General features: G+C 42.3%; 1 protein-coding gene across 9 annotated transcripts in view; it reads left to right on the top strand.

Moving 5' to 3' along the window:
• The window catches only part of PHRF1 (PHD and ring finger domains 1), a 31,588-nt gene extending 18,027 nt beyond the window's left edge, over positions 1 to 13,561 (top strand). For 5 of the 9 annotated variants that reach the window (XM_080619793.1, XM_080619790.1, XM_080619789.1 and 2 more), the window contains 8 exons: positions 342 to 529; positions 1,232 to 1,351; positions 3,147 to 3,301; positions 4,160 to 6,964; positions 7,690 to 7,841; positions 8,369 to 8,629; positions 9,761 to 9,889; positions 11,071 to 11,817. In XM_080619793.1, coding sequence (XP_080475919.1) covers positions 342 to 529; positions 1,232 to 1,351; positions 3,147 to 3,301; positions 4,160 to 6,964; positions 7,690 to 7,841; positions 8,369 to 8,629; positions 9,761 to 9,889; positions 11,071 to 11,238 — 3,978 coding nt within the window. In that variant the 3' untranslated portion in view covers positions 11,239 to 11,817. Of the gene's footprint in view, positions 1 to 341; positions 530 to 1,231; positions 1,352 to 3,146; positions 3,302 to 4,159; positions 6,965 to 7,689; positions 8,198 to 8,368; positions 8,630 to 9,760; positions 9,890 to 11,070; positions 11,818 to 12,103 lie in introns of those variants that run through there. The other 4 variants (XM_080619795.1, XM_080619791.1, XR_013957077.1 and 1 more) reach the window with 3 other exon arrangements.
• Positions 13,562 to 14,194: the final 633 nt, after the last annotated feature.

The following is a 14,194-nucleotide window of genomic DNA, read 5'->3' as shown; positions in this document are numbered from 1 at the left end:
CAGCCACCTTAACTAGAGTTTACATCCTACAGCCAGAACTGTCCCTCCAGTCTTTAATAAGGAATTAACAATTTCGAATTACATTATTAAAGATTTTTTTTGAAACTTACCTGGTCACTTAAACAGAGACATGCAGTCTCTGTTTGAAGTGACATACAGGCCATAGCTAGAAGTTTCATAAATGCTTTAAAGCAAATATAGACAGTAAATGCACACTGCTGCTGCTACCAGTGGTAGTAACCTGATGACTGTATTTGGCTTAAGAGAAGAATCTGAGGCTTTAATAACAGGGTACATACCTGCCTGAACATGCAAATAACCCAATGTCTTTATCTGTGCAGGTGAAAAATGAGGTTACTACTCGCTCCCGTATTGCAAGAACTCTTGGTCTCAGTAAACCTGTGCGTGGGGCCTCACTTCCTTCAATGTCCAAACCAGCAGAGCCCTCACTTGGCCTGATGAGAGCAGATATCGGTGCAGCTTCTCTCTCTGTGTTTGGAGATCCGTATGAGCTGGATCCTTATGAAAGGTAAGGTATCTCTGGGTTATGATGGGGGACCTAATATTTCACAAGTGTTGGGTTGTTTGTACATATAACTTTCTGCAGAGTGTAGATCTTGCATCTGAAGGCAGCTTTGGATACACAGCTTATAGCAGCATGTTGTCCTGTTCTTCTTGGCTGAGTTTCTGAGCTTTTAAAGAATCAGCCACCTTTAAAGAGGTTTGCTGAAATAATAATCCTCTTGAAAACCTTTAACAAGATCTGCGGGGTTATTCAAAGGCTAGAATTTGAAGGAGTCAGATCCTAATCAGTTTCTATTTATTTATTTCAAGTGAACATAGCTAGTGTATTTGGTATACAATAAAAGGTGACTTCACATAGAATTAAATGGACCTGTGGAATCCTCCACGTTTCTCCTTTTCTCATCTTCACTTTTTCAGATACTTTAAATTCAGGAGGAATCTTACTATACCGTAGTTTGTGTCATTCTTAAGCTTTGGGTTTTGGGGGAGGGCGGTGGAGGGGAGGGTGCTTGGACATCTGAAATTATTATTGGTGAAATTTAGTTTTCCACAGGAAATAAATATATTGCACAAATATTTTGTAATAATAATAGATGACAATCTCTAACTTCATATCTGAAGTAGTAGTATTATCTACTTCATCCATTTGGCATGAAAAGCATTCAGACAGTTTCAGAGTTTCTGTGTGTATGTATCTTACCCACAGTAATGAAGAGGCTTCAGCAAATCCAGATTCACCAGTGAGTGCCAAAAGGAGAGTTCTCTCCCAGTCAGCACTGAGGTCGCACCGTCCTGTAGCTAGACCTATTTCAGTGGGACTTCCCAGGTAAAATTCCATCAAGTTACTTATTTTATTTTCCTTAATTAACTAATGACTCTAACAAAAGAGCAAACTGTTTGATCATCCTGGTTTAACTCTTTTCTTACCTTGAGTATTTTGAAAAGAGTGTGTGTGCATGTGTGCATGCTCATGCATAGATAACTAACCATAGCGCTTTTTTTTTATGTTGAAGGGCACATGCTCGGTCTTTCAGAATAGCTCTAACTATTGTATTGCAATTTCAAATTGGTATTTCTACCTTAACCTGACTTTTGTTCCTTTCTGTTTTGGGATTGTTTAGTAATCCCAAAGTAATTGGGATTGTTTAGTAATCCCATTAGTATGCTTTAAACCTCAGTCTCATTAACCTTTAAAAACCCTCTTGCTTATTTAAGAGGGCTGCAAATCTAATTGCACATTCAGAGGAGGAGATGTAGGATATACCCACCTCAGCCAATTCCTCTGCCATTTGTTGGAGCTCAGAAAACTGAGAGAAACAATTTGTTTGATCCTGCAATTTAACAGTTACTTTGCTGTGCTGGCAAGGGAGCATTGCTGGGTGCCTCCTGCTGACAGCCACAGTGGGTTTTCAGGAATGGGGTGAAGGACATAGGGCAGAGGGATAGGACACAGGGAGCATGAGCGTGATGGGAAGAAGAGGGATGGGGAAAATGACTGAGGCAGGTACCAACCAAATTGGAGGACTGCAAGGCTGGGGGAGCTGAAGACTAGGAGAAGTAGAGGAAGCTCAGCTTAAATAAAGGTGTGAGAGGTTTACATGGCCACTCTGTAATGCGTCTGACTTATGGCGAAGGTTGGTTTCTCAGAATTAAGATAGTACTATTTGAGTAGTACATTGTGTAGAAGGTAGAACTGTTCAGCTGAAATGCAGCTTTTCTGTAGGCTTGGTTTGCCTGCTTTACAGTGAGTTTCCTGGACTGGGCAGCCAATTCTTTTAGCATTCTCTTTTGCCTTTCTGTTGTATCTTATGACAGGTTTTTGGTGTACATTTTTTAGGAAATATGGCTTTGTTGTCATACAGTAATGAAATGCAGCTCCCTCAGAGAGCTGGGGCTCTTGATCCCTTTTGAGGTTTTGGTGGTTTGTTTTGTTTTGTTTTGTTTGTTCTTTTTTAACCCAAACAAAACAACCCCCAAAATCCCACAAACAAAACAAAACAGCCACAACCCAACACAATGTGTTTGTGTTGTCCTGTGTGTGGGAGCATTGCTGTTGTTTTTTCAGTGTAACTCCTCCTATGCCATGCTCTTAGCTGCCCTACCGATAGTCACCTATGTGTATTCTGATTAGTACTAAACACTGGTTTAAGCTGCATCAGTTGTTTTTTAGATAGTGGTGTGTAAGCCTGAGGAATACACTTGTGATTGTGATTTGGTGGGGGTAAGAGAGGCAGCTGGGACAGAAATATCTCTGAAGTGATGAACAACGGTTTACGCTTCAGAAATGCATCTTAAATGCACTGGAAAGTTAACCTTGATACACAGCGCCATTCAGCACCACTCCTATATAAGATCAAAAGCATTTGCTTACCAAAGGTTTCTGGTATGGTTACATGATTTCCTATCTTGTGGTGTTCCTGTGAGAAGTCAGTAAAAGCCTCACCTGCTGTTTATCAGAAGGAGATGAAGGCTGAATGGCTCTAATGAAGCAAAAAATAGTAGTGAACTTCCCTGGCTGACCTCTGTTTATGCCCTTGATTTTGGTTTCTTTTGAATGTAATGTGTGTGTATAGAGCAAGTGCTGTAAGAGTAAAGGAAATATAACCCTCTGAAACATGCAGAAACAGTGTCCCTGCTGTGAGTCCTGAACAACAAGAAGAAGCTGCCCCTGTGCCTGATTTGTTGGGAAGTATCCTGTCTGGACAGAGCCTTCTCATGATGAGTAGTTCGGATGTGGTCATCAACAGAGATGGTTCGCTGACGGCGAAGAAGGCAGGTAAGGGTTTGGCACTTCATAGTGCAGCTGGCCTCTCTGTTTCATCTACGTCTGCCCTGGTCCTACAGGCTGCATAGTTTCAAACATAAGGATGCTTTTATTTGAATATGTAGGATAGATTCAGTGGTTGCCAGCAGTAAGCCAGCTAATAAGATTCTAAGGTATGCTCTGAAATAGTGTTACTTGTCCCTGTTTTAATTGCAGAGCTGAAATGTTACTGGATGATTTTGGTTTTAATAGATAGTTTTCTTCTTTCAAAAGAACTACACTATAGTTTTATGCTTTGTTATAATAAAATGGAGGACTGGATAGAACAGAGGTATCTTAATACCCAGTTTTTATGGTGTTTGTCATGCATTACTGCCATGCCAGTGAACTGTACTTTGGTGTGAAGAACAGTCATGAGGACCTTGGCATGAAGTTTCTTTGCAAAAGTAGAGCTCTAGAATATGTGCTAATATCTCCAGCTTCCAAGCTTCCCTTGGCATGCTATTATTTGGAAAGAATCTCTTCAAATTGAAACTTAGAGCTTTATTCTTAAAATAAATACCTGTAACAGCCTCTGTTGCGGTCATTTTTATCAATCAGCGACTGCAGGATAATAAACACAAATCTGGTGATATCCACAGACCAGAGTAATTTATTTCCAAAACATTTAATGTTTACCTCAAAGATGAGGTTGTCTGGCATTAAGCCCTGAGCATCTGACCGAAAGAACTGTTGGACTGACTTATTACTGTGGTATGTCTGCAAACTAAAATGGAACTTAAAATAATTAGCTCAGTATTTCTTTTAATGTTGGCAGGAAAATGTCCAGTTACATACTGAAAAGCTTAATTATTTGCTTGTATGTCATAGCTCCACTTCATAGAAAATCGGCGAATGACTCAAGAGCAGATGATAGTTCAGGACATAGCACTCAACCAAGTACAGTGCATTCAGGGACCACAGCAAGCAGCTCCACTCCTGGACCTTCAGTTTCCTCAGGGCTGAGTACTCAGACCAGACCCTCCTCCTCTTCCTCCTCCTCAAGCTTGTTTTCATGGCCTTCACCCTCACTGAGCAGGATTGAGCCTGCAGCAAACTCAGCACAGGCCACATCAGAAAAGGCAACTGTAAAATCAGAATATTCAATGACACCCAGATCTGTTCAGACTCAAGCCGTAGCTGCTCTGAGCAGGCATGGCTCCAGGCTAGATGAAATGCCCAGATGTAATGGAAACTCTAAAAGCTTTGCAGCCACTGACTCGTCATCTTCAGAGCCCCTGAGCTGTAATTTGAATTCTGCCTCAAAAGCTGTAACTGTGAGGCAGCCATTAAAACCACCTTCCAAGAGAATTGACATCTTTGAGCTTCCCAGGATACCAAAGATTAAAAAGGAAACCAGCAGCAAGCAGGTGGAGCCAGAACCTGCAGGAAGCCAAAGCTGTGACATCCCCAGCTCCTGTATAATCCAGCTGACTGGCAAAGAGAGCACTAATCAGCCACGAAAGGGTAGCAAGGTGGAAAGTCAGAAGTCAACTGCCAAGGAATATCATCAACAAACGCGTACAAGTGGGTTGTCTTTTTCTACCAATACAGGTGTTCATGGCAGTTCATTGCTACTGGGCACTTCAAGGAGCAAAGGCCCAAGCTCTTTTGAGAGTTTTAAAATCAATATTCCTGGAAATGCAGGGCATCCCAGCAGACTCTCTAACCCAGGATTTTGTAACACCTTCCGCCCTGTGGATGACAAAGTGCAACAGAGAGAGAATCCTTTGCCTCTTTTCTCAGTTAAGAAAAAACAGGTCAAAAGTGAGATATATGATCCCTTTGAGCCAACAGGATCAGACTCGAGTTCAGCAAGCAGCAGTCCTGAAAGGCTTGGCTCAGGGATTCCACTAACTAATATTACCAGGACTATTTCCATTGAAAATCCCAAAGTTCAAACGTTTCAAACTGTCCGTCGTTTCACCCCTTACATGGTAGAAAATGTATTTGGATCTGGGGCTGACTTTGATGTACCGTCTAGTAACACAGAGTCTCATGGTGATGTGACAGTAGAAAGCAGGATTGTAGAACCGATCTCTGATACGGAGGAGCGGGACAATATGGATGAGGAAGACTTTATAAGCAGTCCTTGCACTTCATCTGCTGTTAAAATTTCTAATGCAGAGTGTTTAAAAGGGGAAAGGAGAGAGGGTCCTAATGTGTTCTTTAATGCTGAAGAATTGATTAGACCTAACATTAATGTGAAAGTAGAACCAGATAGTCCCTCAAAGAATGATGAGCAGCAGAATGTCCAAAAGGTAGAACAGACAGACAGGCGATCACGTTCCAGATCCTGTTCAAATTCCAGCTCCCGAAGCAAGAAGAAGTTAAAAAGGAAAAAGGCACTTGTCAAAGAGCATAGGAGATCCCGATCAGGGTCTAGGGATAGGGCACACTCAAGGGACCGAAGCTCCAGATCTGCCTCTTGGTCAGGTGGAGAAGAGTGTAGCAAAACACAAACACCAAAATCCAAGAGCAGGAGGTCTTCTACCGACCGTTCTAGCAGTCATGAAAGATCTAAGAAAAAGAAAATGAAGGATAAAACCAAGGATAAAAAGGCAAAAACTTCTTGGTCTAGGGAGAGAAGAAAATCTAGGTCACGTTCAGGTAGTCCTGGAAGTACTTCTGAGTTTTATGAAAATAAGAAGAAGAAAAGACGGTCTCGATCAAGATCAAGACGGAGGGAACGTTCCCGATCGAACAGCATCGAGAGGACGAAAAGGCGGAAACACAGAAGAGACAAAAGCTATGAGAGGTATGATAAAGATAGTAGCTTGAGGTCAAGGGACAGAAAGAGATCAAGATCCAGGTCTCGGGAGAGGAGAAAATGGAGGTCTCGGTCTCGGTCTACATCTCGATCTCGGGAGCACAAAAGCAGCAAATCAAAGGAGAAAAGACCACGATCAAGATCACGTTCCAAAGAAAGAAAACACAAATCAAAAGAGACATCACTTCCTCCTCCACCAGAAAAGGATCAAAAACCTCCAGTTGAAAGTGTGTCCAGGTGCCTGGAGCAACCCCATTCCTTCAAACAAGAGCCAGAGGAGGAGCTAGTACTAGAAGAGCTTTCCATAACCATCCAACCAAATGTCAAACTTGAGGAAGTACAAGCTGAGACCCCAGTTCAACTCAGAGAGGTCCAAGAAATTATAAAGGTAGAGCCCATCTGTCAGGAGGTGACCTGTGAAACTGCATTCCCTGTGCCAGAGATCACAAACATTCGTGTTCCAATTGGCAATGTGGATTCTTTTGCTGAAACAGAATTAATGGGTAGCAGTGATCCAGGAGTACTTGGTAGCTGTAACAATACAAACCTTGAGATAACAGTTAAAATAGAAAATACTGCATTATGTCCATCTCTGATGGAACCACCCCCAAAGAAGGAAGTTATCATACATGCTCCAGCTGAGGCTGCACCAATTCAAAGCCCATCCAAAAGCAAACTAACAGATTGTGTGAGGGAGCTTAAAGATGAGTGCCTTGTGTCAAATGAGAAAACTGGTAATTTCAGTAAGCCTGAATTGGAGGTGGTGCCTCAGGGTCCTGCATTGAAATCAAAAGCACCAGTGAAAAGAGTTACCTGGAATCTTCAAGAGGAAGAAGGCGGCACATTGTCTGCTGGAAAAGCTCCAAGTAAGTCTCTCATTTGGAAAACAAACAGCAGTTGAAGCTGGCTGTATATGGCTTAGGGTTTCAGTGCCCTAAGTTTCCTAGCTAAACCTGGTTGTAGTGTAACAGCTCTGTCATGTGAGCTGAAGTGTTCCTGTGGTTTCCAGTCCCAAGAGCTGGCATTTTGCACTTGCTGAAATCATGAGGTGAGTTGTGATAGTGAATTGGAGAGGACATGCGGTCAGCACAGCTCAGTGAGCCAACAGCAGCTTGTTTGGCTATGTGCCTATTGCAGCCAGCTCTCTGAAGTGGCAGCCCGTGTTCCACCCTTTCTGCAGTTAGCTAGAATGATGGTTTTGCCTTCAGGACTTATGAAGGTTTCTGGGAACTGAGGAACATGACAGATCTCTGTAGCTTGCTCCTCTGAGCTCTGCTAAACCAAAGCTGCAAGAAACAGCTTGGCTTGGGACCCTCTGCTGCTTCTGCTGACAGAGTTGCTTTTGTGGTTCTCATTGGTTACTTATACAGAAACCCAGGAAAAAGCAATTGCCTCAAGAATGACAAGTCCTCTGTTAGCAGAAGCTTTAAAACATTGATGACTGCTAAACAAAACCCTTCTATAGCTAGCTTTGTTGTTAGATCCTTTTTATTTTAATTGTTTAAAATATAATTGGCTTTTAATCTTTGACCTGTTTATTTTATTCTTAAATGTTCTCAAATGTTTTCCTTTCCTTCTCTTGGGAACCTAGGGATGCCGTTTTACAAACTTCAGCGAGCAAAAGAAGGGGCCTGGAAAGCAGAGGACTTGAACCAAACATTAAATCAGGTGCAGTTAAATGAGCCTCCTCCAACCAATTATATGATTCCTGAGCCTATGTTTCCTGATCTAGATTCTTCTCAGGTTGGTTCCTGTTCCAGCACCCAAGTTTCATGGAAGGCATCCCACCTCATCTGTGCTCTCGTTGTGCAACACCCTCCTCTCATGGCAGAGTTCGCCTTCCTCTGCGTGTGGTACATTTCATGTAGCCCATACACCTCAGCAATCACTCAGTCTCTCAGGTGGCTCTTACTGTTGAAGAAGCACATTTTCTTTAAGTCTGCAGTATACATGCAGCGTCTGTTTTCACTGGTAACTTGTGGAAAGGTGATGCTGTTTGAGAAGCTATGAGCTTCTCCCTGAATTGTGATCAGGCTGTAAAAATTGGCCTGGTGGCATTGGTCCTTGCCATCAAGACTGTGCTGTCCACAAGGTAAAAGGTGAGTGGAGCTGGTGTTAGCTCCTGATGCACAGAGACCTAGGATGTTCGCCTCCCTGATTTAAGCTAGTAATTACGTGTCTGAGTGGATAAAAGATTCTCTGAAAATCATGGTCTCATGATGCTCTGTCTTGTAAGTACAAGCATTTACAGAATTATATCTGTTTCACAGGTGTACTGTCAAAATACACCTTTGACTCCATCTCTGCCCTCCAGCCTTCCCCCCTATGCCCCTGTCAGCCAGCCCACAGTTCAATTTATCATGCAAGGTAGTCTCCCAGCGCTTGTCTGCATGGCAGGACAGAGCCTGACTCCGGAGCCAGGCAGCCTGGCAACTGCATCTGAACCAGGAATCCAAGCTGCTTCTGTTGGAAACGCAGAAGAAGATATCAACGCACCCAAACCTCTTGTGGATAAAACAAAAAATGAGGAAGTGAGTGAATGCTACCAAGTGGCAAATGCATAGCGTTAATGAGATGTCTGAACTTTTAAAGTTGGGGGGGGGGGGGTGTTAGCTTTCTTTGTGTTCTGTTTTCCCAGCCCCTCTTGTCACTGTTGGTTTTGGTGACTGACTGTGCTAACCCAGTAATTGCAGGCAATCCTTTCTTTGATTTCTTTTGGGATTTATTCCGTTTGATGATTCCACTTTCTACTGCTTCATCACAATAAGGCAGAGAGGGATTAAAGCATCTAAAATACATTATTAAAGTTCTGAAACTTTCTTGCGTGAATGCTTGGAAGGGACTTTTCCAGAAGTCAGAATGTCCAAATTTCTCTCAAACACCTGGTTTTCTCCTTTCCCCTCCAGCTTTGAAATTAATGTCAATTCTCAAAACAGTCCTACAGGGAGGTAGGACTATATCTTGCTACTTATCAGCACTGGAAGTGCAGCTACAGTAAAATACTTCGGAGACTTTGCAGTAGTAGTCACTTGCTGCTAAGCTTGGGGTTTGCTGTAGAGACCATCTGCTTAAGCATAGTGGATGTTAACACAAGAACAAAAACTTTCTTGGCCAATTATTTTACTTTCTACCAGAAAACAGTAAGATATTTTCCCCACTGAACCTCCATTTATGAGCAGCAGTTTTTATGAACTTGTCTTTGTGGAATACGTTCTGATGTCATCTACAATCCTTAATTTATAGGCAATTCTGTAGTTTTCTGGATGCTTTTAGAGCTACCTGAATCTTTATATTCTCAGCTATGTCTTGCTGCTTTTAGAATCTGATGCCTCTTGATGGATGTATGTTTACTTCACAGCTATTGGAAGGGAAGGAGGAGACCAAAATTAGTAAGCGGACACTGTGCTTAAGTCACTTGCTTAAAGCACATTCTCTAAGGCACAGAATAAATGTTACATAAAACAAGAGTTCCTTGTAGCGTGAATTAGTATTTGTTTCGATAATGCAAGTTGCAGGAAGGGAAATCATTTGAGGCTAGCTGTTACTTGGGTCATTGAAACCGTGAAATGAGTATTACCATTGTTAGAGCATTTCTAAGAAAAATAAGTTCAGAAACCATTCCCAAGATAGCACAAGTTAATAAACTTCTCTTTACTGTGCAGTATATGAAGAAGCTTCACATGCAGGAAAGGGCTGTGGAAGAAGTGAAACTTGCTATTAAACCCTTTTACCAGAAGAGGGAGATTACAAAGGAGGAGTACAAGAGCATTCTTCGAAAAGCAGTACAAAAGGTAAGGTGACAGTAAAATGGAGAGGAGGAGCTGTGCAGATCGTTTGGTAAGTGCACTTAAGATTGCATTTGCCAGCTTCAGCAATTATGTGCTGTAACTGCATAGCACATCTTTGGACTCATACTCTGCAGTCTTGTGGTAATGTGGTAGTTGCTTTTAGCAGACTGAGTAGTGCCATTGATCAGAGCTGTCAGACTGCTCCTTTTAGAAGATCCTGTTTTCAGTGGTCTGGAATATTGCTAAGCTTAAACCGGCCAAGCTGAAATGTTAAATGGTACATGCCTTGGGTGAGAATGGTCGGATCTCTCTCATTAAGAGCTTAGGTCAGTATCATCAAGCTGTTCTGATTAAAGCGAGAAAATACTATGTGCATTAATTCCTTGAGCATGGGTTGTGTCCCTGAACTTTGGAAGAGGGCCTTGCAATTTGGCTGATGTTGACTTTTGTCTCCAATCTTAGTGCTGACCAGATCGTGGCTAAAAAGGACCTGGTCAGCAGGTAAATGTTGTCTTGTGAGAGCAAGTAGTGCTGCTGTGGCCAAGACAGTTAAATGATACACTGCTGTGCATTTCTGCTATCACTGAGAAAGTCCATCATAAATCAAAATTCCTGAGATAGTGGCTGCAATTTCACATCTTCTACGTGACCCATATGAGCTTCCAATGTGGTTTGTAGGAGAGCTGTGCAACACCAATTGCCGCTGAAGTCACTGTGAACTTATTTCTGAACACTGGTAAAGTTCTTTGTAGGGTCTGTTCTCTTCCCCCATATCTCAAAATGGGCCCTTAAAACTGCCAGAGTCTTTTAATCTGAGCATCATTTCCTCAAAACCATCAGAAAAGTTGAAAATTAACAGTTCCTTGGTTTCCATGGATTGTGTAAAACTGGCTGGGCAGAAGAGCTTGTAGTAAAAATAAATCTCCTTTCAGAGATGCTGCTTCATTCATTCAGTTGGTGCTCAGTAGATAAACTGGTCCATTTTTTGAATGCTTAAAGTAAAATACTACTCTTACCCTCATCAAGTTTTCTGCTTTGTGTATTCTGCCATGAGACTTGAGGGCCTATGCAGGAATCGATTCCTGTGAGAAGCTTAGGGCTTCTCCATCATTGATCTGTTGCCTGCCTGAACTGCCGTAATACTCTGCCGTAATTGACCTAATGCCTTTTCTGATCCCTTGTAGATCTGCCACAGCAAAAGTGGAGAGATCAACCCTATGAAGGTGGCTAATCTGGTGAAGGCATATGTGGAAAAATACAAACATATGAGGAAACATAAGAAATCTGATGGTGATGATACGCAGGAAGTGGAAAACTTAGAGCAAGCCACAGCCAGCACAAGCTTGGACTGAACTTACTTTGGCTGCGAACACTATGCCAGAGAGCATAATAGCTCTGCAGTTGCATCTCATTGAAAATAAAGTGCAGAGAAGCAAGATCATAATAAGACTTATCTGTGGAACCTTCTTCTGAATTGTTTCCATGTGGGAATGAACTCGGGTTTGGGGTTTGGGGTTGGTTTTTTTTGTTGCTTTTTTTTTTTTCTTGATTACCTACAGTTGTAGAACTAAGTAACAATCAAATGTCTCAGACCAGCAGAGTAATTCCAGGGGGAACGCAGAAGAGATTAATGTTTGGGACTCCCGGATTGCTACAGTTTTCAGGGTTACTTTGATCACATTTTTAGGCTGTGTACCCGTCTTGCTAGAAGTTTGAATCTCACACCACTTTTCATATACAGTACATTGAGAACTGTATACTGTTCCCTTGTGTTTATTTATCAAAATATGGATTGTCTTTAGAAACTTCTGATTTAATACTTGAAATGTTGTATTTTTAGCCCGTTTGATGGTGAGCGAAGCTTTACTCGCTCTGTCACTTGGGGATTGCGGAAATGAGTTAACCTTTATAAACTGACTTCAGAAACACTGCTCAAGCCGTGGTGTTTATTTATGTTCTGTTGGAAGCATCTTGTTAGTGAAAAGTTGAGTTTCGGGGTGGGAGACTGCATTGCACTTCTGTAAATAATGCACTGATGGCTGGTTTTGTGTATGCCTTTCAGGAGAAAAATAAACAGAAAGCAAGCATTGTGAATTTTCAGTAGCGGACTGAAGGGATGAGGTTGAACTGATGTACAAAGCAGAAATGTGACAGAATTTATAAAGTTATTTTGAATGGTTTTAGTCCTATAGCGGGTGTCATTTTTTTGTCTTACAGCTGCCTCTTGCCATGGCTGTTCTGTATAAACTGCCACACTTGGCCCTTGCATGAGGAATACTGTGTTTCTAGAAGAGGATGGGAACTGGATAAGGAGCTGTTCCTCCTCCCCTGCAGGAGGACTCGTTTTCTTGTCAAGAAGCAAAGGAGTCCAGCACACACACACACACTGACCTCATCTTGCTTGCTTTAAAAGCGCTCCTTGTCTATAGGTTCTGCAGAGCAATCAGTCTTTAAGTGATCTGTGTACATGACTGAAACAGTCATGTACAGATACATTCTTAATCCTTGCACCTGACAAAAAGCATCATTCCCCATCTAACTGTGTTAGGGAGAAGACAATTGGGTAAGCTGAAGCAAAAAACAGTAACTTACACAATGGAAACTAATTTTCCATTCAGTGAGAACTTGAATGTATGGGGCCTGTTGGAGCAGATGGCAGCAGCATAGCTTAGGTGAGGGCTTTCCCAGCCTCTTAGAGTGCACTTGGAAACTGCTCACTTGGAGGATATCTTGCTGCTTCTCTTCGAAGAAAACAGGCTCTCTGGAATAAGTCTTATAAAGCAAGTAGCTGCAGGTTTGGGGTTTTCTTTTTTGCTTGCTGAGTGTAGGAAAACTCACAGATAGCAAGATGCGTAGACATTCGTTGCTGTGACTCAGAACCGTGCAGCTGCTCACTGACTTCCCCCCCTTCTTGCTCCCCCCGACTCCCCAGGGGGGAGAATCGAAAGAATGTAACTCCCATGGGTTGAGATAAGAACGGTCCAGTAACTAAGGTATAACACAAAACCACTGCTGCTGCCACCAATAATAATAATGATAAGGGAAATCACAAGGGAAGAGAATATGAAACTGAAAGGGGAAAAGGAAAACAATAACTGGCAGTGATGCACAATACAATTGCTCACCCAGCCTGACCAGAGCAGTGATCTGGCCTTCCGGCAGAGCATGAGAGACTGAAAAGTCCTTGATCGGGGTAAGCACTACTGAGCAACAACTGAAAACATGGGTGTGTTATCAGCGTTATTCCCAGGCTGAAAGTCGAAAACACAGCTCTGCATCAGCTACCAGGAAGGAGAAAAATGACTGCTACTGCTAAGCCCAGGACAACCTTTGATCCCTTGTTGGCACTCCTAACTTTTCAGTGAACTTTCATTTCAATCGTAAGATTTTTTGGTCTCATACTGTAATTTTGGCTGTGGTTCCAAGTAGCTGGTGACTGTCTTTTGAAACAAACCGAACTCAGATACCAGTACTATCTGGACTGGCAAAAGACTCCCAGCATTTATGGGTGAGCCCTGAGCATCCTCAGCTCTGTTTTGCTTCTTCTATGAAAGTGCAGCCTGTAGGTACTTCAAGGGATTGATAACTTCAGGCTTTCTCAGAAGATTTTGGAACAAAGGCTCACTAAGACTGCAAAAGAATAATTGAGAGAGAAGCTTTAGTTTTAAAGCTAAACTTGTAGCTGGAGTATATACCTAATAAATGGGTGGGGGTTGTGGATACAAACACTGCTGACAGACTTCTTGAGAAAATGAAGTTCAGAAACTCTGCTGCACTGGTGGCACAAGAATAAGAGAATGTGATCTATCTGTGAATGCGTGTGATCTGGAAATGGGACACCTTCGCATGTATCAGGGCAGCAGTTTACAATGAGAAACTGCCTAAAATACCTAAATAAAATACCTAAAATACCTAAAGAGAATACCTAAAAATGCCTCCTCCACCATGTTCTATAAACCAGTTTTTTCTAGTATACTGTGTACACTACTTGCATTCTGGCTTTTGTTGTTTTTCTTTCTGGTTGACCCTCTTGGATCATGTGCTGCCACTGATTTAAGGGAAGAAAACTTACTTATTCAACACACGTTCAGCAGTAGCATAACTTCTTGTCAGTGTCCTTTCCCTCCTCAGCAACAGTGGTAACACCAAAATCTCCTTTAGCAAAAGCAGGGACGCTGCTGTAAGAAGTTGACTTTGGAGCTACTCTGCCACCATCTTTGTCTTGACCTCCAGTGCTGCTTTTGCGACATACCCATGGCCCTGGTATCTGGCCAGAGGTGCTTGGGGTGTTGGAAGCTGCTCCTGAGG

The sequence above is a fragment of the Psittacula echo genome (genome assembly GCF_963264785.1).
Source record: "Psittacula echo genome assembly, chromosome: 5".
Taxonomy (NCBI): Eukaryota; Metazoa; Chordata; class Aves; order Psittaciformes; family Psittacidae; genus Psittacula; species Psittacula echo.
This window is presented reverse-complemented; position numbering and strand designations above follow the sequence as displayed.